Genomic DNA, 26,316 nt, shown 5'->3' on the forward strand with positions numbered 1-26,316 from the left:
GTAAACGTGGAGGAACAACACAAAATGTAACTAGTGCGAAATTACAATAAGTAGATGTATCAGTAAAAGACTTCCGATTTGAGATTCTACCGTATCGCATCTAGGCAGTTGACCTGGCAGTGACGGACTTTGGCGCATTGGAGCCCAATATGCATGTTGTATTTTCACGATTAGAGCCCCAATTTTTTTGTATTATTCCAGATATTGCGTTTTTAAAACCTTTAGTGAGTTTTGGGCAAAGCAGTGCAGGGCCCAACGCCGGTAGGCCCTCAGGGGCCTGTTATGGGAGCGTGCTTTCGCGCCATCCTAACTAGTAGAACTAGTGAAGCATGCCCCCAAATCCCTACAGGTCGTTATAGTATCTAAAGGGGGCCTATTGGGCCGTTTCGACGGGAGTAACTTAACAACCCTCATGTTCCCTTATTACGGGCGTACGGGGGACGCATGGCGGACTGGAGACGGTGACATAAAGAGATCCTATCAAGGTTCAAAATGGACTGTTTTTGCAGGTCATGATTGGGCTAATCTCCAGGACAAACACAACCAAATGAGCGAAAGATGGGAAATCCTGCTGGAGTCCTGGGTGAAATTGCTTGTCTGGCTGATAACCCCTGCATGCCAATCTGAGCAGGGGCACTGCTCATGCATTCTTGAAAAGTAAATGCGGTGCTTCTAGGTCAAGTCTCAGCCAAGGCAGGCGTCGGGATGGCGGCACAACCTCGCAGTGAACTCTTTGCGTTGCGCCGCTGACGACATCGTCTCTTCATTGCCTTTCCACTAGTGAGGTACCGAAGACACCGGCTTGGGCTGGCCTCCTACAGCCTTGCGTTCTTTTTTTGCTGGATCCCGCATGGACTGCTTCTAGGGGAGCATTTTCTATCATCCTTGAGTTGCAGAATGAAAATTAGTTCCTTTTACTCCCTAGCAGGGAGCAGCCGCCCTAATGTGACAACGTCAAGGCGACTAGGCGTCGCTGGCATCGTGGCCTACGCGCCCTGAGAGGCCTTTGTGACCTGCGTTTTCGAGGTAGGCTAGCTGTTAACTACCACTGCCGCTGTTGTTTTAAGTTGAAAGTGTTTCAAGTACACCATAGAATCTACGGTTAAAGTCATGTTGGCGTCTGCGCCCGAGAAGATACGTTCTTCTGACGCAGCCTTCCAGAATTGGTAGGTGTACGGAGTTCCATCAGTGCGTAACTGACAGACCGTCTGAGGTCCTCACAATGAGTATATTTTATATGTGGTGTCTACGCTGGAGGTTTTCAAAGACCACACAATAATTGGAAACCCCTCAATGCTCCAAGCAAAATATTTTTGAGCCAGGATTATGGGGAGACAAAAGCTTCATACATTATGGGATTACCCTGCTGCACTCTATATCTCCACAGGGCAGTGGCACGGCTGTAAACTGTCTGCAATGCGACCAACAATGTACTTCGGAGATGGAGTTTCTATGTGGAACAATGAAGGTCTTTGGTGAGGGACAAGCAAGAAAAGAATCAAAAGAACAAAATCACCTTCAGAGCCTCCTTCACCTTGAGGAGAATCGTTCCGTTGATATGGGAGGGGACCCTAGGCAGTGGGGCTCTGGGCTGGATTGACGCCCAACAGGAAATATTCTACTGTGTTTGAAGCATTTGAAGCACACTGGACACTTGCAGAGGCTTTTAGTAGGTTCTGCATTATTATGATAGATCCGGGCAGCATCCAGTAAGGGGCAGGCCACGGAGAATTCGCTAGACTGCCTAGAACTATTGGAGGGGGCATTGTATTTAAAAAAGCGTGATACCATCGGCGTCTGAAGCGCGAAATCCCATAGAGACTTGAATGTGGCAACAACGGAAGGGTGAGCAGTGGTGTCGGCATTCTGAAAGGAAGTAGCGAAATCATACACTCACACATGCGGGAAGCAAGCGGCAAAAGATGAAAAGTAGAAGAAGACTGAAGCCACATAAAGGCTGTCAGGGGCGAGAAAAAGCAGCAGTCCAAGCGCAGAACATGGTGTGACCGCAAGGACAGCTACGGCACCGCGGTGGCATGAGACGATTTTATAGCCGCCAGCGCCCGAATGCAGTTCTGTCCCAAGTTCCTAAGTGCATGCAAAAGCATATCATTTATCTCAAGTATGCTGCCGACGCAAAAAGTGTAAAACTTCCAACTAGCCAGGGCCACTCTTTTATGGCATGGCACGCTGAACAAAGAGACTTATATCCCAGTTTCTTTGCACTGCAACGTCTTGCCGCATGTGCACGAAGCCGTAACTTGTCGATGCCGTCTAAAGACGTTTTTAGTCTCAGTCGGACAGATACACTTGTTGATTGCGCAAAGGCTTCTGCTGTCGCCATGTAAAGTCTTAAAAAAAGAGTTGTGTACAACACCCTACAAGTTCCCACGATACGGAGTCCCACGTGCCACAAACCCACGCATTCAGCCACACTTTAGATGCGATATCTGTGCAGTGGCACGAAAAGAGAGATTTCTTCCTTCATGGCTTCAGACCCTCTTTTTAATTCGGACCTGTGGCAGCACATCCGCATTTGTTTCACTATCAAGCGGGACGCGAAATATGCTTTTTACCACCAGCGAGTCGTGAAATATGCCTTTTACCACCAGAGAGACACACGCCGATCGCGCTAATAGTACTCTGGAGCAGATGCCCCCCAGTGTCACCCAGTGGCACTCGCCGAAACGAAACAATAGCGATCGGTCGTATCATGCTTGCCGCAGCAGGTCTAGTCCCAACGCTTTCACCTCCTTGGCACTGCTGCTTCAACAACACGGCGGTCATCGCAGAGCAATATCTGTGACAGCAGCACGCGCAGGCTCATCGGGGTCTGACAGTGACTGTGCTGTTGGAGAAAGTGCGCGGCCCAGCAGGTAGCACTCGCACGCAGTCACTGAATGCCCTGAAAATGAACACCGTTTTGCGGCTATATCGTAGCCACTGGGCGAATCGGCAAAAATACCTCCCCACACTTGGTGTTCTCTCCCATTTGTTCCTGCTACGGTACTATTAGATATCCCAGAGCATCCTTTCTTTGAGACCCTGCTTTGGTCGCCACGTGAGCCGCTTCTGGCTGGCCTCCTGTATTGATCTCGGCGGGCAACAGTATAAAACAACACGAGGTGGGCTAAATCGTCCACGACCAGGGCACTGCAGACGATGCTCAACTTCTTGCCACGCAGGGATGCTCACCTGGAAGACTGGCCACGTGGTGGCCTGCCTGCTATCTGTTTGACTGCCCTGATGTACAGAATTTCAACACCCGCGCATAAACGAAGGTGGCCCAGTTGGCGCCGTAAGGCGCCATGAGAGAAGTCGGAAGGGTCAGTGTTTGCAGCAGCGGCTGTGTCAGCAACATATACAGCAACTGCAGCAGCAGCGCCAAGTTGAGATAGGTGAACAGCAGCAGCAGCTGGAACAAGAACAGAAGCACCAGCTGGCGTAGGAACCGTAGCATATGCCTCAGAAAAACGAGTAGCTGCCGCAACACCTACTGCATAAGTAGCACCAGCAGCGACGGCCTCCTCGATTGCCACCGAACTTTCAGAGGCAGAAACCGAGACAACTGCGGCAAGAACCGGAGATAAAGCAGCTATTTCAATAGCAGCTGAAACAGCAACCAGACCTGTATATGGAGCTGGAACAGCAGATGCAAAAGCTAAAACAATTGCAGCTGCAGGAGCAGCACCTCAGCGAGGAGTAGAAATACCAAACGCAAACTGCAACAAACGCAATTGCAGGCCAAGGAGAGCCAACTGGGAGAAACACCAAAGAAAAACCACCGTGATATGAGAGAGGGAAAGAGAAAACAGAGAAGCTTTTGAATGCTGAAGGCAGCAAAGGAACGGGAGGCCGAGATGGGACGAGCACGGGGTCACCAGTCGGCAGCGTGAATAGTGAAGGGAGGACGTTGTTGTGCAGGGGAAAACAATGAAACGATAACGTGGCCTACAAAAACGCAACGTGAGTCAAATTTAACACACCCAAAGTACAGTTGAGTGTATTGCTTGGGTTTGGGCCCTGCTGTGACCCAGTGGGGATTGGAGAGACTTTGAGTAATTTGAGGTCAAGCTCTAGGAATAAAGTCCTGCTTGAATTTAATCTTTCTCACAGCACCCGGTTTTTACGCGTGAACCGTTTTCCTCCTTTTAAAAAATTCACAATGCCCAAGGTATGGTAAGCACTTCATCTTGAAAAATCGACTATACTAAAGGAAGCAACTTGTTCGCGGAATACACTTGGTATGGGACGCTGCACTACAATATTGGGCGGATACAACCTCGAAATGTTAGAATATTCAGTAGTGTATTGATCGAGAGTGACTAGAGAGGAGTTTGTTGAAGAAACCTGGTCCTTGGACAGCAAGCCGGAACACGCGTCGTTCAGGACGCTGAACGACAAAATCGAAGACAAAATCCAAAGCTTGCAATACTTAGTATTGTATAGTCATAAAAATTGACTAGAGAGGAATTTGTCAAAAGAAATGTGCCTTTGTTGCACAGTTGGCAGTCTCGCTGCCTCAGCAGGCTCTACCACCGGTGATCGCCGAGGGATACACTCCTAAAACGGCTTAATTGGTGTTTTGGATGCCAATAGATGATTACGTATCCATGCTGGTAGTTCGGATATCTGTACGCGATCGGGCTGCCGAATGATCACTGAGGGTCACTGTCCGCTTTCCTGCACATTTTTGGCCGTATGTTAGGTAATTTTACATTTGACGGGTCAGGTACCGTTAGTTTAGCGGTGAGCAGTGGCGAACTTAGCATGTGTTCCACTGGGGAACTTTTCCACCACAACACACTCAGATAAAGCAGCTTTGATACGAATCCGCTTTGTTTTGTTCAGGAAGACTAGTTGGCGTCGCCACAGACACCACCGCTAGAGTACGGAGCCACGCAACCATCCACTGCTGCGGAGAAAGCCAATTGCTCCTACGGGTACCAGGTTCAGCCGTTGCCTTCAGAATCGCCTCATAAATTATGTTTTAAGCGGCACCTCGTGGAAGTTCGGCCTTCTTTGTCGGCGCCAGAATAGTCTCGTTTCCGGCCCTGTGCAGGTACAGTGTCTATAAGGACTCCACCTAGATGATGCTGCAAGTATGAAGTGGCATTCCTTTTGTACTTTACGTTGTACATTACCTTGTACATTGCTTTGTCGCAAAAGCCGCACAACATAGACGTCACAAGCTGCCACCAGTGGTCGAACTAGAAACTTGCCGGGATATTATGACACGGCAATAGTGAATACTTCGGGAAAGAAACTGTCCCCAGTGCAATGCACTTTTCTGGGCAAGAGGCCTTGCCGGACGCATGAAATGCTTGGGGATGGCCAAAATACTTGTACCGCGCTGCACTGCTTAAAGCACTGGAACGTTTAATGGTTTAATGGCCGGTAGTGATATCAATATTGCTCAAGTTAGGCTATTCCGCTGCGTGCTGCAAACATCGCACACAGGTCTTTAGGGCCTTCACACCACGTGACGTGGAGCCCCAGATAAGCCGTCTCGGAAGCCATGTCACAGCCCTATTGCAGCCAAGAAGCCCTTAAAGATTACTTGAATATATAGTCTTAGCGGCACGTACCAGTGAGCTTCTATATGTATCTTAAATTTGCTTCTGACTGAAACTTGGAGGTGATCGCCTGACTGCCATCCTCTACGGCCAAAAGAATAGGCGCTACACGACGCCCTCCAAGCAGTTTTACATTGTTACGTAGGCAAAGTTGGGCATTATATCTGTCTAATCATCTCCACGAAAATTTGCCCGGCCTGCCAGGACATGCGACTGCTCCTCCGGAAGAGAGCTGCCAAGAATGCTGCGAGCCAGCGCCCTCATTCGTCGCACGGCCTCCAATTTATAACCAGTTTTTTTGCAGAATCCATGTAAGAACAGGGGCATAGTTTACAGATTGCGGCCTTCCCAAGCAGGATGGCCTGTTTCTCAAGGATCGGATCCCTTAACGGATAGAGAAGTGCCGCGTCCGATACCAATTCTCATTTGTTAGCACAACGTTGAAAATTCACAACACACATTTTACGTGTAAAATCTCGCGCGAAAGATGTGGAAACTTCCCTGCATAAATTTCACTCTATAACGGGAGATTCCGACAGCCACTGCAAAGCCTCCAGTTTTGTTGTGTTTCACTCCTCTCTGTTAGTGAACAGGAAACGACTCGAATTGAGCTTAGGCTTTACACCGGCCTTCGTCATCCCGTTTCGTTTACCTGAGTTCGAGCTGTTGGCCATTTCGTATTCATTGTTACCTATCCAGCTCGCTGCATCACAATTTATAGTCTGAAGGTCAAAGCACTCAGCAAAAAACTGCAAGATAATAGAGGACCAAGCGTGTATACTTCACAACTTGCCAAGGTAACCCTTAGTATCACCCCGAGTGCCAATGCCCCACAGCAAAGCATACTTGTGAAGGAATGCAGACTACAGTAAACTGTTGGAAATGAAGGATGTGTGAGGAAAAAGCGTGGCATCCTCCTCAGCGTGCAGCAGCGCAGCGCTCAATATCCTATGACAGATCTCAAAAGTAGGTCACGCAATCCACATACATGAATAGCAGACAGCATGAACAAGAGATTATATGATTGTGCTTTCTCGTGTAGGCAGAATTTGAGCCAGGTTAGACTCGTTTTGCCCCTGTAAGCTCAACGACAGCGATAAGAGCACACCGTATATATGTGCTGTGCTCCCACAAACGCCTAAAGCCGCTGCAATAGCCGCCGCTGTACAGAAGCGGCCCATTCCAACTCGTCTGCTCTCCAAGATTTCCAAGACGTGCTCCTGAACTTCACGTTGGTGGGGTCGCACAGAAGGCACCGCTTTAAATTGACTACCGTGTATGCCGAAGGCCGCCCACCACTTCTGTATACGTCAAGAGCGCTGGCTAATGCTTTGGAAAGCTCAATGTTTTTCTTCTGCTTACCGACATACAGCCACTTTTCCGCCCTAAAGTGCTGAACTGCGTCCCTTACGCGGTTCATTAGCTGTGGCCACCACAGTTCTCTCTGTGCATTTGATCCAAGTGCTTCAGCTGCGCAGAACAGCGCGTCTACTAGAAGAAAGATGGTTCCCAGTATCTCGACATAATGATATGGCCATTTTCGCGGCGCCGTAACAGGCATGTTATTTTGCGAGTATCCATACAGGCGTTCGGCTGCCTCTACAAGAGCATCCTGGCTGCTTTCATTTAGCGTTTCCTGCTTCAAAAGGTCCTTCACAAGAGCGAGAAGTCGAAAGGGCCTGCTTTTTATTTGATTGTATGTTAAAGCCAGAACCAAACTGAAAACTCTGTTACCGGGTGCTGGTGGTTTAGCAGGCAGGCGGTAAAAAGGGTGGCTGTCCATGAATTCCCTTTGTTGTAGTGCAGCTACTATAGCACACCCTCCAGAAATTCCAGAAGTCATCGTTGAAGACTGCCCAGGCTGCAAGAGAAGGTGTAAACAAAAGCACAGTTCTTGCTAGTTTCGCGTTGGAGATGCAACAGGAGCAAGCAGTTACACTAAAGCATGGCTTCTGCAGCATTGAAAGGCTCACAAAAGGAAAGATTGCTTACCATGCTGCATAAATCCTCGCCCTCGAGCCAACGGCGAGGTAAAGGCCGTACCTCTTCACCAAAGAGACTTCTCTTAAGTACGGGCCCTCCAAGTGCGCCAGACATATCCAGCTCCTCTAAGTATGAGTCCAATGCTTCTTCGTCATTTGAATAAAACGCTGTGCCCTACAAAGATGCGACAGGTGCAGAGTTTTGCCGATAATTAAGTGGGAGGCGTTTCCGCAATACGCATTTCTGGAGCCTCACGTGGCTTAGGGCCAGGGCAGAAGAAATTTCAACTAAACTTTGTGTTCAGCTCCATCACTGACTTGCATTCCACCTTCTGAAGCGTAATCAAGCATTGGTGCCCGGACACTAGGTCCAAGTGAAAACTCTCCAGGACTTTCTGGGAATATCGGCGCATTGGCTATTATTGAAGAATGACTTGGGCCGCCGATCACTGTCTGATGCAGATTGCTACGAAATCCGCTTGTTCTTTGTGAGCGTGAATTAGGGCTCTGTAACCACTCCTGCGCGGTCCTCGCATCGCCCTGCGGAGCAAAGCATTCGAAAGCGCCACTCCCTTCTGCGCCAACAGAAGAGCCCTTCGGCAACAGTGCGCTTCCTGGAAATGGCGATTGCTCGACTACTCCAGGAGCTCCACGCGAGTTAGCACTGCCTGGTTGGCCGAGACTGCTGGGATATTCGTCAGTGTTCTCCATGTGTTGAGTGACTTCTCGTAACCACTCCTGTACGGCTCCCGAATCATCCTCCGGAGAATACGACGCGGATACATTCCCCGTTTCTACGTTGGAAGAAGAGGCTCCTGGTAGCACTACAGCTCCTGGCAGTGGAAATCCTCCAACACTTCCATGAGATTGTTGAGAGTTATCTTTTCTTGATTGGCCGAGGCTTCGGCGAAATTCACCAGTGCTTCCCATGTGCTGCTTGACTTCTCGTATCCACTCCATTACAGCTGTCGCATCGTCCTCCGGATAAAATAAGGTAAAATTCTCAGATTTCGCGGAAGAAGGGTCTTCTGGCAGCACTCCATCACTTCGGCCTGGCAGTCGCTCGACTCCTCCATGAACGTTACGCGGGTTTTCATTCCCTGGTTGGCCGAAATTGTTACAAAGTTCGCTACTGCCTGGCACTTGTAAATTGGGGTCTGCTAACCACCAGCCTCCACCGACAGCATGATGGCGACTCAAACTGCTGTCCAGATGCTCGCCTAAGAAAAATGTTGGTGCATATTGCTGCCGCTCTACGGCTCCCACAGCGCCACCCACGCCACGCAGTGCCTTATGAGATAATGCCGATGTGCTTTGATGTGGGATATTTGGATCACTCTGAACGTTGCTAGTTTTGACGCGTTTTGTCCTACTGCTCGACGCACTTCCGTGACGTTTTCGGGCACGCGTTGCAACGTCTTCAAAGTTCGCCCCGAGCCAGGGACCTGAGTTCGATGTCTCGCTCTGCTGGGGTTCCTCCAGCCGTTTACCGTGTCTTCCAGAACCTAGATCTGACTTGGCTTCCCGCTTGCCATCACCTTGCGCTGGCTCCTCTGTTGAGTCCAGCCCTTCGGCTACAAAATTCGCTTCCTCTCCAGACAATTTGCTTTGATGTTCCTCTAAAATATGAAGAGGGGAACGCAGCAGAGTAGACTGCGGAGGCCTCTCTGGCATAGTGACAGTATTCAGTTGAGATTCTTGACACTCGTACAAGGCCTCGCAGAACGACGTGTAAGCGCCGCCGCCTGATGTAGCTTCGGAGTTTTCTCCAGCAGCGAGTCTCCGACTACTCGGCCACGACGATAATCGCCTTATGACAAACACGCTGCATGCATGCAACATTAATGCCACTGCTGTGACAGAGGCAAACGCTACAAGTCTATGAAGCGCCTTCGACGACATCCGCAGACGATGCCAGCCAACCCGGCGGTTATTCCACGAGCCATGCTGTGTTTCGATTCTATCTGAAGGTATTGAAGGCATGGACTCCACAGATTGCATGAAATCGTAAGGAATAGCTCCCACATTTTGACTCTCTGTGGGTAGCAAGAGACTCCCCATGTTTTCTCACGATCACCACGCGTCTATGTCAAAATTTTCCTCACTCCCCCCGCATAGATTTGCAGCTGCCGTAAAAGCCAAGCAGACTTCCAAGCTGAACAAGCTGCAAGTTCTGGGTAAGGATTGTACTTCTGGTAGCGGCAATGAAATGAGTTCTTGCTAGAGACCTTATAAACATACCACTGCTTGCACGTACACTGAATGGCATATCTTGACTAGGGGTTGCAAGTTGGAGTCACTTATGTGTCGAAAAATGAACACTGGCCTGAACACGCTTTTAGAAATTCGTAGAAGCTGCAAAGCTATCGTCGAATACAGCTCAGCGGTCAGTCTGCTCTGTGTCGATCATCATGCGTCGGCGTCGATTCCTCAGGTACCTGTAAACAACGCCGACCTCTGTTGCACAAATTATTTATTGGAAAACAAGACAAATCCTGCTGGGTCTTCCTTAACTCTGCTCACGAACTTCATTGGCGGTCACATTAAAATGTCAGGACCTCCGTGGTAGCGGCTGTCCTTTCACTTGAAGCTTCCTGCTTGGTCTCAAGATGCATCCTCGCTCAAGAGACTAACTTCCCAGAAAGGCGCTTCTTTCACCTGCTCCATGCCATGAAACTTTCTCAAGCGCAGCTGGTTGTGAAACCTAGCTCTCCCACGACTCTTACGCCGAAAGAACGAAGCGACTGCACAGGAAACAAAAGAACGAAGCGACTGCACAGGGAAGAAGGAAGTATGAAGAAAGAACCTTATTAAGAGGTGGTGTGGATGCTGTAGAGGCCTACGGATAAGCTCGTAGACTGAAGCGATGCTAGACAAAGGATCGCTACTCTCGACCGCTCAGAATAATTTCAGTGTCAACTAGCCTATGCAACACGAAATTATATGAGAAATGACAAGTCAATGCTTGTCCTTTTCGCTTTGGCGGCGCGCATGCTCGCTTGTGCGCTCTCCAGCTGCTCTTTTGCAACCGATCAGTCGAGGGCAACAACAAGTGCAGCAGCTTCCGTCCTACCAACAGGTTCAGGCTATGATTAGTCTGGGATAATAACCCTAAATACTGTAGTTAAGGTAACACGAGCCTGTTAAACGGGTTGACAGCATCCACTGTACGTCAACGCTGTACTTTCGTGCACAAGCTTTCATCACTGTTTGCTGTCGACCCTGCCAACTGTTTCGTGTGATTGCGAAGTACAGGGTAACTACTCCAAACACCTAGTTTTACATTACTTGGGCAATAGCTTGTAAGTATATTGAAATCTTAGACATTTTAAAACAGGTAAAAGACAGGCTTTGCTGCTGTCTGACGGTTCATGTCTTCAGGAGAGGCGTCCACCTCAAACAGATCTCGACACTGGACAATTACCTTGAACACTGCCTATGCCTGCTCGATCCAGAAATTCTTCACCATAAATGAGCGCTTTTTAGTAAATGTATGACTATACTATTTCCCCATCATGCCGTGGGATGCATGAATGTCTCTTGAGTAAATGATCCTCCAAAGCCAACTGGGTAAGAGGCACAAATAACAGTCGTCTGTCACTAGCCTATGGAGGTCCGCTGGATCTAATGCCAATAAACTTTAGGCAACGTACTGTACACTGTACAAAATATTTTTCAGGCGTTGAGATCCGCTTGCCTCCCCATGTCCTAGCTTGCGCTGGGTGTTGGTCCCGCCTCCTCAAGCTCATCTTTTTCATAATTTTACTCGAATTTTTACCTTGGGCGCCTTTCTAAGTACCAGCCAGGACTGTGAAATGCGTGCAAGAGTTAACATTGACTCCCCGCACCACAGTTCACTCCAGCTCTGAGCTGGATCGCGCGAAGAGCCATATCCGGTGCCTCTATCTGACTTTGTGTGGTGCTCTGTATTTCATACGGATGCAGTGAATATCACTGCAACCTAAACAACTGCTTTCATTGGGTCGATGCCGCCTTATGACCAAGGTCTTTTAGAATAGGACCAGACTCATGGAAGTAGTAAACTTAGCATACTAGTGAAGAAAGCCGACAGCAAGTTCTGAGCTAATTCGTGCCAGTCACAATCTTTGCGAAAACCACAACATGTACTATTTGGCAGCGTTTGCAGTCACCATTGGTTCTGCGCTATTTGAACGTATACGCACTAGGTAGCTGAGAGATAAGTCTACATGTAGGGAATAAGAAACCTTTGAAGTTTTCAAATTCCCTTCCGATGAAAAGTTAACCTGTTTTGCCCATGTCCCTTCCCTTGCGCCTGCTTACTTCCTTGGGAAGTCTCAAGCGGCCGCAACACTAGCAGATTTGGGCACTCGATGAGTCACTGAGTCACTGCTTGCAGCTTCAGGATGAAGAACCTTTGAGTTCGTCACAGATTATGCAATGACAACTACCAGATATGCACACAAGCTTAAAGCTGCATTACGCTTGTGCAGCTGCCGCTAGTAAGAACGAAAAATGAGAGAATTTTGGAACCCAGGTACAGCGTAATGCTGGGTGTTGGACTGGTTATGTTCTGGACAGCGAAATCCTGCTGCAGGGATGTGGTGCTCCACTTGCAGTAGCTCAGCAGCGGGCTAGCACAGACGGGTTGCGCTTCGTCAACAATTTTTCATGGATTATATAGGCTAAAGCAAACTCCTGAAATTGCGTCTGGGCACGGCGCTCTGATAACTGTCACTCTAAAACACATTTGGGGGTGCCCTAGGTAGCACGTAGCAGATCTTTTTCGCGTGAGCTGAACTGGCGCCAAATTCTTGAATTCATGCTTGCCGCGTCAAGCCCTGCCTAATGTCACGTTGATGCTCCTCGTACTCTTCCGCAAACCCTTCATCTGCAGTTACAGAGATCACGGAAACGACTCCAGGGCAAGTATAGCTGCCGTTACTCTTGAGCTGCTTAGAACAAGGATACTTGGGGCGCATTAAACATTGCCGAGCCATTTTTGCGAGCAAGTAAACGGAATCACACCAAGCCAAATGTTCCCGGAAAACCAGTTGGGTGTTTTGTAGGTTGGGTGGAGCTGCTGTGAGTCTCATTAGCGCACAAACCAATCTGGAGTACCTTCCACAGATGGTGACATTGTTCTTTCGTTAGAAATACTCTTTCATCATAGACCTCAAAGGCAGTTGAAGCCACGAAATCAAAAGGTTTCTAGTCAATAGAACGTAAGATAAATTCGGTTGAAAAGTAGACAACCTCCCAACTGAAACGGAATGAAGAAGCACCTATTCTTGTAAGCGATGATCAAACGCTCCCAGTTGTGAGAATGATTCAACCAGTGCGTTTCATGCTCCTCATTTAAACATTTTCATCGCCTATGCTAGTTGCTTAGCCTACAATGAGCATGTTTCCAAGAGCTGCAGGAGTCCGTCTCTACTCAAGAACGCAACATCAGTATTTCACATTGAAAAGTTCAACATTTACTGCAACATCTACTTCAGTAAATTAAGCAGGTTCGCAAAAGGGTTTGTCATCAGTTTCATTCCCGGAAAGCTCTCAGAGTGAGCAATGTTACGCCCATAAATTTGCACTGCAGGCCTACAGTTCCGAAATTCATATCACTGGGCTAACAAAAAAAAGAAGTGAAACACTACGCCACGTTCCATAAAATTGTGAGTACACTGCACAGATCTTGTTGGCAAAGTCGGAATATCCCATCCCAGCACCAATCCACCGGAATATTACATACATCACGAAAAGGATGCACATTGAAACACCCAGGTAAACAGTGAAGTATCTGCTCTAGCCCCATAAATGGCCAGCATAGAATGCACCTGAGCTGAAGCTCAAATCACGGCAAAGTGCGTAAACGCACATGCCTGAGTTAGAAAGGTCTGGCAGCGAATCACTAACAACAAACAGCCGTTCCATTCAATCAGCTCTGGCGTAATTTCTCCAGTGCCCTGGGTAAACAGCTCATTTCCGTTGGCTTCGCGTCGCTTTTACGTTTCCGAACAGAGAACAAGCCGGCTTACTGCTTGCCTCTTCAGCCGCTAACGCTGCCACTACAGTCAGCATTTCGTAGAGTATTTCCACGAAAGTTCATCTCTTCTCCACCGCTCCCATGACACAGCTGTTTGCTTGAAGATGCCAAGATCACAGAAGAGCGAACGCTTCAATCCGACAACAACCTCCGCAGAGGGGCGAAAGCCAGTTCTGTAGGTGCGAAGAGCAATTAATAACCTTCTGCAAATATCAATATACTTACATGATGCGCTTCTATTGTTACCGATTGAGACGCTCGTGACCATTAGAGGGCTTAAGTGCTCCATCATCTTCGGCCACCATTCCGCACTTTTTGCATTCGGGCCAAGGACCTGGACTGCACAGTACAGGGTGTCCAGTAGTAAAAAAGCACGCCCAAGAGTCCATGCTAAGCGGGCTGGCTGGGAATACGGCAAGACGAGCGGCAGGTTGCACATAGCAAACCCGTATAAGCGTTCTGTCTCCCTTATCATAATTTCGAATTGATGCTTGGAGAGTTCTCGCTTCTTCAGGAGATCCTTGATAACAATAATAGAATGCATAGGCCTTCTCCTTACATACGACATGGCATCAGCGGCGGCTTTGTCGAAATGTTTATCACTGATCCCAGGAGTTACAACTGGAAGGCGATAAAAAGGATGGTTACGAAGATCTCTATCGGGCGGCTCATCGGCTGCACAAGCAGACTCTTCAGCAGCCGAAGGATGCAATGCGGGGGGTATTACCACCTTGGAACAAAACACATAGAAAAAGAGCTCGCGCATTGACCCCATGCACGACCAGTGCCGGAAAATGAAGGAGAAGAAGCAAAGCACGGCAAAAGAAACACTATGCGTTTTGGGTAGGCCGCCATGTGCGCTGCACTACATGGGGGGTTACGTTGCCAATTGTAAAACAGAAGCACTTGAGGAAGACACACGCACCTCTAAATCTGAAGGCTGTGTTGCCAGAGAGGGCGGCTCAATGTGTCTCAAAACCAAATGCGAGCCGCCTGGAGGTGTAGGCACGACACGAAGAGAAATGCTTGCCGCGATTTCTCTGCGTTGAGACGACGCTGTTCCCTGTGCACAATATTTGCCCAGAGCAAACAAAAATTAGTGACGGACTCTGCAGAGACTAAGCGAAATGTGCTTTATGTACTCAGCAAAACTTACTGTGACGAGCAAGGCTAGCAAAATCGTTAGTCCCAAATAATATGACCCAATACTTGCCTGCTTAGATGTTGAGGCTTCCGCAGACATATGCATCTTCTTTGTAGATACCTGTGAAGGCCTTCCAGCTACTGCATCTCCTGAACAATTTGTCGTTTTAGCGTTACACTGCGCTACTTCGATACTGCGATGAATTGCTGGCGCCTGTTGAGGATCGGCGGCACATTTGCTGCTCGGCGCCTGTAAAAGGACGCGACTCCGCCGTTGCCGGCCAGTCTCCACTACGTTTTGTGGCAGTAGCCGTGTTGCAGAACTCTTCACCGCTGCATCTGCAGACGAGATCGTAGAAGAAGCCTTGGCGTGTGAAGCGCTTTCCTCCTGGAGTGGAGCTTTAGGGTGTTGTGGGTAAACGGGTAATGATACCCGTAAACTGCCTTTGAAGGGGTTGCCACTCGGCAGTTTCGTGGTAGAGTGAAGAGGAGAAGTCTTCAATTTTGCTCCAGCAAGATTATTCTGCGGCGTCCTCACATGGTTACCATGTAAAGCAAAACTTGGCGAGGCGCTTACCAAACTTGAACTGCTCTGTTGTGAGTCTTTCGTGACAGCCTCTGAAGGCTCAAGGGTGTCACATGCAGGCAAAGTACATAAGCGTATTTTAGGAAGTTTATCTTCTAAACTGAGGGCATTCATACACCCCACGGGTTGTTCCGAAGGGAGAGTATTCGTCCTCGTGAAGAAATAAGGTTGTCCTGCAGCCTTTGAGCCAGCCATGTCCCCCACCACCCCTCCAAGTGCATATGTGCCAGACTTCGGTGGCTCTTGTGAGATACTGCTAAAAGCAGAAATGTCATCCTGCGTATGTGCAGGCAAACCATCAAGCCATGCATCCACAGTTGTCACATCTTCGGGAGAAAAGCGTGCCGAGAGATAGTCCGCACCTGTGCCTGCAACAAAACCTCCCTGATAAATTGGGGCACCCGGAAAAGCAGCATTATCACTCTCTTCGGGATAGCTGTGGCTCTGACCAGGTGGTGGAAGGTTTATATTGCCATCGAAGTGGCTACTGCGTGGCATGCCTGCATTGGGGTCAAGCCAAGACGCCTCGAAATGTACACCATCCCCCTCTTCGAGCAAGCGCTCTAGGTAAATATCTAGCGAACGTAGAATTCGGCAGCTTTCCGGCGAACCCATATTCTTCAGGACATCCCGCGAGCTACCAGTCAATCCTGAAAGTTGTGGGCTTCCTTGAAGTGATGGGCCTGCATTGTTGGGAGGAGAGCTAGTCATTTGTGTTTGTACTGTATGATGGACATCTTTTGGATTCTCTTTTCCTTCTTGTGATGAGTGTTCAGAGTTTTGGTGAAAATTTGAGGCGCAGTTTGGCAGTTGTTCCTGCGATTGCACCTTAGCTGCCTTTGTTTGTCGCTTGGGTTCTGATTGTTTCTGCTCGCTGACACTGAACTGGAGCTTCCTCTTTCCACTGCGTGCACGCTGTTGCACCGTAGAGTCGAACCCTTCTGGTGTAGACTCTTTCCTCCCTGCTGCATGTTCAGGCCTCTCTTCGGATGAAATAGGCAACGATACACCCAAAGCTTTGTGACTTGTGGGGCGCTTTGAATCCACTGGTAGATTCGCATTCAACTCCGTTTTACTGTATGCGGGCAGTTTCTCAAAGACGCATGGTTGCGTCGTGCCACGGTCGTCCCCAGGTGTAACCTCTGAACTGTGCCCAGCAACTTCTGAACTATGCCCACTACCCAGCCTTCTTCCCACTGGCCACTTTGACAATGGACCAGCAATCAGAGCACTGCAGATATATACCAGGAATGCCACTGTTGTCACTGCAACAAGCGCTGCGACCCTGTAAAAGGCTCTTGAAGGCCGTGATGGCGGGTGCAAACTGACCCAGGGACTACGGCAACCTCCTCTCAGCACCCTGCATCTTTTTGAGAGTAGTCTGTGCAGGGTATAATCAGGGGGTGTTCCCAAGACTAGTTCATTTGGAAGCAGAGCGTAATGCGTCATGGTATTTCTCGACTGCCCAGATCTTGCCTGCACCTTGGCCGCACGCCACCCACACAGAAGCCGCAGATGCCCTAAATATTTACCTTATTCCTGCGCGGGGAAAAAATGTGCTACAGGCAGCGACTCTCCTGCAGCTAATCTGATGAGACAGTCTAGGGTTGACGCTGTGAGATCAGTTGACGCTCACAGCCTGCATGTAACCGAAATGCCTCGGCCCGCTCAGAAGCTGCGACCGGCGGCCACCTTTCGGGTGACAGATATAATTCACCCTGAAACATACTGTTAATTCTTCTTTATAACTTTAAACTGCCTTTGAACACTGCATTGCGGCCAATCAGCATCGAGTGGACCACCAGATCCCATCGTCGATTCTGTGGCCACCCCCTGGTCATCGGGTGCCGTCGGTGGAGAAGAATAATTACCAAGACGATCAGGGCATTATCAGGACATTTTCCTGACTTATACTCCCAAGAATCAGTGGCAGTCGAAAAACACTGCTGCGAGCAGTGTGAGTGGGCATGCTATTTGCGGTTTGTTGCTTACCGCGGTAGCGCAATTCAGCTTTGAGAAACTGCACACTCACTTCTTCTTTACGCTACCGGTCCCAGTTGCTGCAGAAGATAGCACAAACATAAATACTACTGGGGAACATACAGCATAAGTCTCTCAACTCTCGCAGTCGCCGCGGTGTACTTTTTTTCTCGCCCCGCTTTGAAAATTACATTGCGCGCAGCCTACGAGTTGTTCTGCATGCGATGCCCATTTGAGTAAATGACAGTCACGTTGCTATCAGAGGCGCTAGGGAGCATTTGCTGCTTCCCCGTCTCCCATGACACCACTAGACGCAGCACAGGTGAAACTAGGAGAGATTTACCACGCGTTTTGTGGTAGAAGGATGTCATCTACGGGAAGTGAAAATGGGTTCCCTCTAAGTGATAGAAAAACGCGGGCATAACCCCTGCACGAATTAGCGTAATGAAAAGACTCGGGGGTTTCCGTTCCGTTCACAGGCATCGGCGTCTGCAAAACACCTGTCCAGAAGCTTCAAAAGGACTTAATAAATTTCAACACCTCCGTTCTCAGATCAGGATGTATCTATTACAAGCACTTCTGCTTGTGTCGTTCGAGGTTCAGCAAACTCTCTGATCCCCGCGTTTGCTTTGTTTTTCGGCTACTTTTGCTCAGTCGTAGATGTGGCCTGTGATGAGATTCGGGCAAGTTGTCGCTGCCCTGTTATGGTCGCTGTGCAAAGGATTCCAGCACATATTCGGATAATGTGATTGCTGTGCTTGCTGTATCTGCCGCTGCTGTCACTGCATTTGGTGTTGTTGCATTTTTAGGAGCTGTCGCTGTGCTTGCTGTCCGTGCGACTGATTTTGACCCGGTAGCATGAGTCTGTTGCTGTCTTTTGAAGCTACTGCTACTGCCGAAGGTGCCGCTGCTGCTCTCCTCACTGCTGCGACTGTGTGTTTTATCATGGTTCTCTGTTGCTGTTGTCCATGCTGCTCCTGTACTTTTTTACCTTTTGTAGTAGCTGCGTTGCTGTTTCTTCTGCCGGTGCCGGTGTTTCAGTCACTATTCTCGCTGCCGTTCTCATTGACTGCGGACTTTTCTTTGCGGCACTGGTTCCGTTGTTCCAGCTGTTGCCTACTGCAGCAGTGGCTTCAGCTGCTTGCTTTGCTGCTGCGGCGGTGCGTGCCTCGCGTAGTCGCCAAAGAAATGCATAACTTCCCATCTCATCGTATCTGACATGGCGCAGTAGTACACAATCGTCTGTTTGATTGAGAAACCTATATTCATTCCTGGCTTTACTAGCCTGATTTACAACAAGCTGCTGGTCGTTATTCTATTTATCTCGGTTTGCGTCCTTGCATGAAAGGGAAGGAAGTGTTTGTGATTTATGTCACTTTAATTCAACACGTGTCCATTTTTGTACTAAAAAATGTTGTCATGTCCGTCTATTGAACGGCACGCACGCGCATTTGAGTCCGCAAGTGTGTGTGTGCGCTTACTTTGATGCAGTGTCTGCGCACCCTTGCGGCACAACTACGTGGCCGTGCGACTGTAAATCGTTGTGCAGTTTTCAGTGTACATGTGTATTTTTCTTATGCATGAGAGCATGGTTGAGAATGAACCCTCACTCTCATTTCTACCCGCGCGACAGTACCCAGGCTGCATCCTGGGTCTTCTCTTGCGCTGAAGACTTTAAGTGTTGCAGACGAACTGTAGTGATTGACAAGGTTGCGCAGTGTTCATGCAGAGAGAAACACGGGATAAGGGAGGTGACGGGCAGGTCCCTGGATTTCTACATCGGAAAGTCAGAAAGGAGGAGAAATACGAAGGGGGTGACAACATAGAACGTCAGAAGTGGGGACCGAAATCGGTGTACTCTCCGGAGATATTGCCTTCAAGCAAGGAAAGTAAAAGCAAGCGAATTGAGCGGGTTAAGAGCTCCCACGTGCACTAGTCTCCAGAGGAGCTTTGCCACTTTGGGAGGTAGTTTCGGCACAAGTACCTCGCTAGTTCATTATTAATCAGCTTCAGACAAGCACATGGGATTGCTGCCCGGACGCGTCTGTTACGGGGAGCCAACCACCCACAGTTTCCTCCGCTATTATAGAGTTGCCTCTTGAGGCACAGGAAAGGCATCTTGAAAAGCTCGGGTTGGGGAAACGCGAAGGGAGTGACCGGCCTTGCTAGTTCGTCTCGTGACCAGGAAGGGTAGTCGATGAAGAGATTCAAATGTCTGTAGGGTGTTGAGAAGTGGTAACTTCTTATTTTTGAACTACATTTTGTCTTGTGCAACACTCCAAAGATCATGTGTCGAGCCTGCGCACGTTTTCGAACGCCAACTGGCAAGTAAGAATTGGGGCCGCGTCAGAGTGGACTGCTCTTGAAAAGTCTTGTTGATACGCGACGCAGAGGCTGGAGTGATGGCGTCTATAGAATGGAAGTCGGTGGCACTCAGGCGCTCCTGACAGATCATCCCCTAGAAAGCTGTGAGCTCACCAGGGGAGTAGCTTGTCGTGTTGTAATTTAGCTCAAGCATATAAAGCAACCGCTTCCGTCAGCGCGCATCTCACTGTATGTAAGCAAGAAATACCTGCTTCATAGGGTTCTCAATATTGTCGGGCTGATCATCACAAAGAACTGCTAAAGTTTCACTTTGTGGATTTGCTCGCGGAGAGCTTTTGCCCGAGTGCATATCACAGAAGAAGGCTTCTTCACGAAACTAGCATTTCGGGAAATCTGTGGCAACGAATGAAAAGCTTGACTAGCTCGATTGTGCGCACTGTGGTAGTCGTTTTTGTAGTGGCGGTAAACGATTCATTCTGTTGAGACAAAATACAAGTACACGGCTAGGATCCGGGTTAGAGACGATTCGAGGATGCCGGTTATTAACTTAAGCATCTGGAGTAAGTAGCCGACGGCTGAAGTAGGCATAGTGACACTTTGGGGCTTTATAAGGTCTAGAAGTGCACACACGACTGAAGTTGTGCGGTGGAACAGGTGCGTATGCTTGACCAGTAGTAATCTCTGTTCAGAGCGGGGAAGCTTGCTCTTGTTGCTGGCGGCCTGCACTTAACGGTATTCATGATTTGTATATCGGGTTCGTGAAACCGAGGCGCAGAAGAAGGTTGCATTACGTTGGCACAAACACATAAAGGGAGGAACTCGAAGGAGAAAGCCACCCGTTACAGAGCTTCGGTTGCTTGCCTTCTGCGGCTGCTGTCCGTCGAAAGCGTAGGGCTAGCGGAATATTGGATGAAAACTAAGGCTTTACGGAAAAGGAAGTGGCCTGCTTCAGATGGAGGTTTGCCACTAATGTACAATGCAGCCAATAGAGTAGAGGACCTGAGTCAGAGCAGCAGCTAGGTGAGGACGGTAAAGACAAGCTACCTGGAGTACTTTCACTCTCGGGAAGACAAAATAGGGGGCCAAAGAAGTACATGAGCGCTGTTATTCTGTTCAAGCTGCTACGTCGTTGACATGAAGGGGTCAACCTATCTATGGGAAGTGACTGAGAGACTAACCAGTCTTGGTGAACCTTCAGCTGCAAATTAGAAGGGGTGCCCTTTACACTGGATCGGCCTCCTCGCTTGTGGTTGCTTGATGGTAATGCATTGGAACTCTCGCATCCTGCATAGGCTGAGCCTTCGAGGTACGAGTAGCACGGCTTCGCAATGCCGAAGTTTTTAAGGAAAGGCTTTCTGGAGCTGTATGAACATTATATGCAGCAGAGGACCAGTATGACGCGGTGAGAGCGCAGAATTGGGTGGCACGAAGTCCTTTTCTACTCTCACCAAGCATATAGTTTCTTTTCAAGCTATTGGCTATGCGCAAAAAGACGCCACCTACGTCTATCGATTCTCACAGTATACTTTCAGGTCCACAGGGCTCTTTGCATCCACGTTAGCTTTTGGCAATAACGCGTTACCGTATGTGCGGGACTCGAAAACAACATTAAGGACTTCGGAAACCTGTTCACCGAATATCTGTGAAGCCGTTTAAAAGTTCTTGAGATGAAGACAGCTGACGTCACTTCATCCGCTACAGCCAGTATCAATACTGGGCTTCAATATGACGCTGAGAGAGAGCGCGCGCGGGAAAGTCGCACTGTGGAGTTGGAGCAGATGAACGTGAGCAAGGCTTGCTCTAGCTGCACAGGATAAGCTGCAAACAATTCGAGGTAAAATGCACAATAATTGACATCAGCGCACCAAATACATTGGTGTTTGTCACAACTACCTGCATGTGTCTCTTCACAACATCCCCCGATTCATGCCTTGTAACCACTGAGACAGCCAGTGAAGACAAAAAGACTAGACATAGTGGTGAGTGACTAAGATACTTTTGCCAGTGCATCTACTCGCACGTGCGAGACGCAATAGCGCGGCAGAAAGTGCTGCTAACTAAACAGGAAGACGTGGTGGACTATGCGAATGCTGGAAAGTGGCAGTCTGCTCGAATGCAGCTTTCGCTCACAGGTTCGCCGTTCGTCTGCTAGTGAGTTAAAAATAACGTCAGGAATCCACGCGCACTGGGCACTTCAAGTGCCGTCGAAAAGTACAGAAATGATGAATGCAATATTTTAGATGTGCGCTGTGTGCTAAAAGCTTGCGGGTGTGCATTTATACGATAAACAGCCACTGCCATTCGACATACGCTAAAGAAAGGCCATAAAAATTTTCAAAACCTTTCAGTTTTATTTGATCTGCTGGGGTGGTCTGCCTTGAGCAAACCCTTCAGTTTGGCGCAAGAGCAGCCCACAATGAAGCATGTTCAATTTCTGGTGTTTATTGGAGATTCATGTATCTTTAGCAGTGGAACCAGCTTGAATCTTGAGCACACTATAGGTCAATGCTTCTTCAGGAGTCACAGTGCGCTAGCATTCAACTAAACAAACCCAACATAAATGAAAAAAAAATTCGAGTAAAAACAGTTCTCCGGTGTAAGCGCCACCACACCAAGTGTCGAAGACATAGTGTTTCTAATAGAAGTAGCCTTTTCTTGCTTGAGCTCAGTAGCCACAAGAAGCCGTTGTAAGTGACTCCGCGGGCCTCGCGCATGAGCGGGCCGTACACAGATTGCCGAAGAGTAGTTGACCCGAATCATGCCGGGTTTAGTCTTCCAGAGGATTTCAGTCGCTCTTCAGCTCATCGTCCCGCTGCCTTCGTGCCCAATTATACTTCACCAAAGTCTACTCCATTCTTGATCATCATATTGGAATGGTTCCCAGAAGGCCTTCTGAAGTCCAAGAGCTAGCTGAGTATATATGATGCCTCGCTTCAACGCGATGACTAACATCGCTGGCGGACGCCTGCCACGCTTGTAATAATCAAGACCTGTATTGAGGGCTTGCGACAATTGGATGTACTTACGTGTTGCTGGGTTTGGATGTGACTTGGCTTTGGGAACCTCAAAGGAGGGAATGCCTCTGATGACATCATCCCACCACTCATTTCGCCTTGCCTGTGCTCCCAGCACTTCGCTGACAGCGAATAACGCATCTAGAACCACGAACGCGATCTCCAGCTTACTGCAAACAAGCCTTGGCCTCAAACCAGTAAGGTCACAGTCCATCTGGAAGATTGCAAAGCTGACGAGGTACTCAAGACAGATCATAAGTTGGTGCAAATCTTCTGAGCCGACGAAGGGCGGCTTAAGCAACTGCCGCACTGATGACAGTGTAAAGAAAGGACGTGAGCGCCAAGCGGTGCATTGAAAAGTATTACTCCTCATGAATGCTCTCACAGACGCACCAGGCAGCACCCTCGGTAGCCTAAAAAACGGGTGTGTCTCGAGATCTTTCCCCCCGCCATCTTCCAATGAGTGTATTGAACCGGCAGAAGGCTTACAATTGCCACACGCCAGTGCAGTCGTCTGCAAATTACGACACCAACATGATTATTCTTCTATCTGTGCATGAAGCTCAAAAAGGACTGGGGACAGACTCGAATGCATTGCTAGATGTTACTTTATACCAAGGAAACCAAATGCATATGCCTTCACAGAAATATGTTCTTCAACTACTCCACGTGTCTGGCTTAGAGAGCGGCGCGAAAGCTGATGGGATGAGGCATTGACGCACCTCGTTGTTCGAGCTTGGATCAGAAAGGCCGATGGAGCCTTGTTGAGAGTCCATCCTACAACCGCAGTCGTCAGAGTGCACTGAATGTGCTGGGCGCTGCTCATTGGCCACGGCTTGTGAAGAGGTTGCTAAACAGTTGGCTGCTACATTCTGAGGCGCCTGACAAGACAGTGGCAGATCGAGCATCAGCGTACCACTATTCTTCACATTCTGGAAAGGTACAACACAATGTAAATATGCAAATTCGAACACACAGATAGACATCAACGCAAGCGTTTGGAAGTGCCTTTACAGAAATATCGCCTGCAACTGCTCCATATGTTCAACTACGAGGGCGGCACGAAAGCTTATGGGATAAGGCACTGATGCACCTCAGCGTTTCCACTTTGCTCAGAGAAGTCTATGCGGCGTTGTTGAGAGCCATCCGCATGGCATTGGCGAGGAAACGTCGTGAGATCACAGGGATCAGAGTACAGTGATTGCATGGCACGCTGGTCATTCGGCACGGTTTCTGAAGAGGGTGCTTGCCAGTCGTGCGCAATGACCTGGGCCGCCTCAGGAGACAGCAGAGGAGCACAGGAAAAAAAATTTTAAAAGAAAGCAAATGTTTAAAACGCCTAACGGAAGCTCCGTTTCCACATCATACTTCGTTTTAGAATAAAAATGCATGGAATTGCATACCTCCTGAACCAACCCCTGATGATTTGGGCCACCGTAGCCTTGCTCAGTGCATGACTTGCTTTTAGAATGGGATGGCGTTGCAGATTTTACTTTTTCGGTTGCTGCCTGTGGGAAGAGTGAATGCGACCCCTGTCGGACAATCTGCACTGCCTGAAGAGGCACTGCAACGTCTGAAGACCCACACGCTGACGGTAAACGTGACGTGCTACAGCGCATCATTTTTCGGCCTTTCGTGACACGAGTGCTGCCTCCCTCATTAATGAAGCTATTAGTCATAACACTACTTCCCGTTGCTAAGGGACTAGTGCCGGATTGCATATGCTGGCACCCTCTACCAGAAGTGGCAGCTGCTCGCAGAACCCTGCTTGGCTCGAGAAACCAATCATCTGAAGCGATGTCTGCATATGCTATTGTGGAAACCTCATCTGTGTGCTCAGTAAAGTGCAAGTGTAGATCTGGGAAAGGGGGTACTTCTTCTGAAAGCTTCGGGGACCACAAAGCTTCTTTCTGCAGGCCTGACGATTTCTCCAGGCCTTCGGATACTTCATTTCTTCTCCTTTTACGTCTATTGGCGCCATTACTATCTTCAGACGAATCGGCGCCTGAAGTTTGAGGGTCCCTTTCTTGAAGCTGTTCCGTTGACGACGGTTGAAAATCTGCCGATCCACACGCTGGTCGGCCGCTGGCTTCCGTCAAGCTAGTTTCTGTTGCTTCCTTTACTTTTGCCAGCCTGCGACTTGCACTGTATGGCAGTGGTGCGTTTCTGCGGAATGCGGAGCAATAGGAAACAAAGAAGAGAATTGCAAAGACTGATGCAAACGCATATAAAGCAACTGTAGCTGGGAAGCTGCAGTTCCACCGGCATCTAGAGCTTGACCCTGGGTCATGAATATCATGGTGCGTCGTTTTTCCGTCCCATGTAAAAGTGGTGCCCGTATGCTTTTCGCGTAGATAACTTCGGCTCCTGTACTCTAGTGCTGAAGACAAGTCCGACATTGATGCGCCGGCTTCCATAAAATCCTTGGGGTATTGTCAATGAAAAGGACAGCTGTTATTACTATTAAAATTTACAGGAATATGTTGTTTCTAAGTAAACACGGACGCAACTGCTGTGGCCACGCTTTCACTGAACTGCTGCTTCATTGGGGGTTGTCGAACTGAGGCCTAAAGCAGACTTACGGAAGGCAGCAGCGCATAAGCTAAACTTGGCTCCCAACAGGAGCCACGTTTTTCAGCAGTATTTGAACTATAATAATATTTAGGAAGCGATCTGTCTCGTGCGATTCTGATGAGTCTCCGCGTCATCCAGCAAATTGGATCTGCTCGCTGCCATTCCGATCCACCCGCGTTTAAGCCGATGTCCGCTAGCTATCTTAAGCTCAAGCCTTGAAACGCCTTCCTTCACATAAATATGGGCGATATACTTACAAATATTTCTGTGCACTCAAGGTATTCTGGGCCTGCAATTTCTTGAGATAGATGCATCGATACGCCTCTCGGGTGTTGACCATTCCAGTCACCATGCTAATTAGAACTTTGTTCATGCAACTGCACATGGCAGTATCAAAAGCATTATTGCAAACTAAAAGTCTTAATGCAAAATATTCCGTAGCGGCCGGCTAATGTTTCAATCAAGCTTTGTCTTGCAAAGAAACCATCTGCAGCCTTTAAATTGCCTATGGCGCACCAGATGCGCTTGTAAAGTGAAGCTAACGGCAGTTCTTCATTGTATTGCTAGCAGTACCTTTTCATGACTTTGCATTGCAGTGGCTTGCAGTGGCATTCCCTCTGCTCGAGAGAACGCTGGTCGAGCAGTGCGTCCCTCTTCAAATAAGCTGCGGCTGGTAGGGGACGGCACAGCCACGCACAATGGACAGTCGAAGAGTAAAGAAGAAATATAGATACCTGGATATTTGTTGGAACCAGGACGAATCCTGAAACAGTGCGTGCCATCTTGTGGCGGAGAATTTCCTTCGTAGCTGGAACGCGCGCCGATGCTGACGCAGCATTCTCACAAATATGCACACAACTTTAGAAGTTTGCCCCTATGTTTTGCAACTTGTCATTGTGCTGGTGAGCACATTACGGAACAGGAGCATTCTTTTGCGAAAAAAAACTTTTGTACATTCCAGAACTGCTGTGTTCCTCGCGCGAAACGTGTATCCAGGTCACTTTACCTCTAATGCTGGCACGTAACGCAGCTTGGAGATGGCAGGTTCCCTGCTTAACCATCAAACGCACTTTTCTTTAAGTAAACGTGTTCCCGTGCCATGCCAACACACTCG

General features: G+C 48.7%; 3 protein-coding genes across 3 annotated transcripts; 2 read left to right on the top strand and 1 right to left on the bottom strand.

Moving 5' to 3' along the window:
- Nucleotides 1–6,714: 6,714 nt before the first annotated feature.
- On the bottom strand, nucleotides 6,715–9,619 carry ETH_00031345 (uncharacterized protein; the record flags this gene model as incomplete). Its single annotated transcript, XM_013378268.1, has 3 exons — nucleotides 6,715–7,437; nucleotides 7,569–7,733; nucleotides 7,877–9,619. 3 exons carry the CDS (start codon nucleotides 9,617–9,619, stop codon nucleotides 6,715–6,717), a joined length of 2,631 nt encoding a protein of 876 aa, XP_013233722.1.
- A 4,755-nt stretch (nucleotides 9,620–14,374) lies between these two features.
- On the top strand, nucleotides 14,375–14,629 carry ETH_00031350 (uncharacterized protein; the record flags this gene model as incomplete). The annotated part of the gene is made up of 1 exon (XM_013378269.1): nucleotides 14,375–14,629. The coding sequence occupies one exon, from the start codon at nucleotides 14,375–14,377 to the stop codon at nucleotides 14,627–14,629; it is 255 nt and encodes an 84-aa protein (XP_013233723.1).
- A 4,383-nt stretch (nucleotides 14,630–19,012) lies between these two features.
- ETH_00031355 (uncharacterized protein) lies at nucleotides 19,013–19,225 on the top strand (the record flags this gene model as incomplete). Its single annotated transcript, XM_013378270.1, has 1 exon — nucleotides 19,013–19,225. The coding sequence occupies one exon, from the start codon at nucleotides 19,013–19,015 to the stop codon at nucleotides 19,223–19,225; it is 213 nt and encodes a 70-aa protein (XP_013233724.1).
- Nucleotides 19,226–26,316: the final 7,091 nt, after the last annotated feature.

This window comes from Eimeria tenella, genomic scaffold (genome assembly GCF_000499545.2).
Source record: "Eimeria tenella Houghton genomic scaffold, Eth_scaff8, whole genome shotgun sequence".
In the NCBI taxonomy this organism is placed as follows: domain Eukaryota; phylum Apicomplexa; class Conoidasida; order Eucoccidiorida; family Eimeriidae; genus Eimeria; species Eimeria tenella.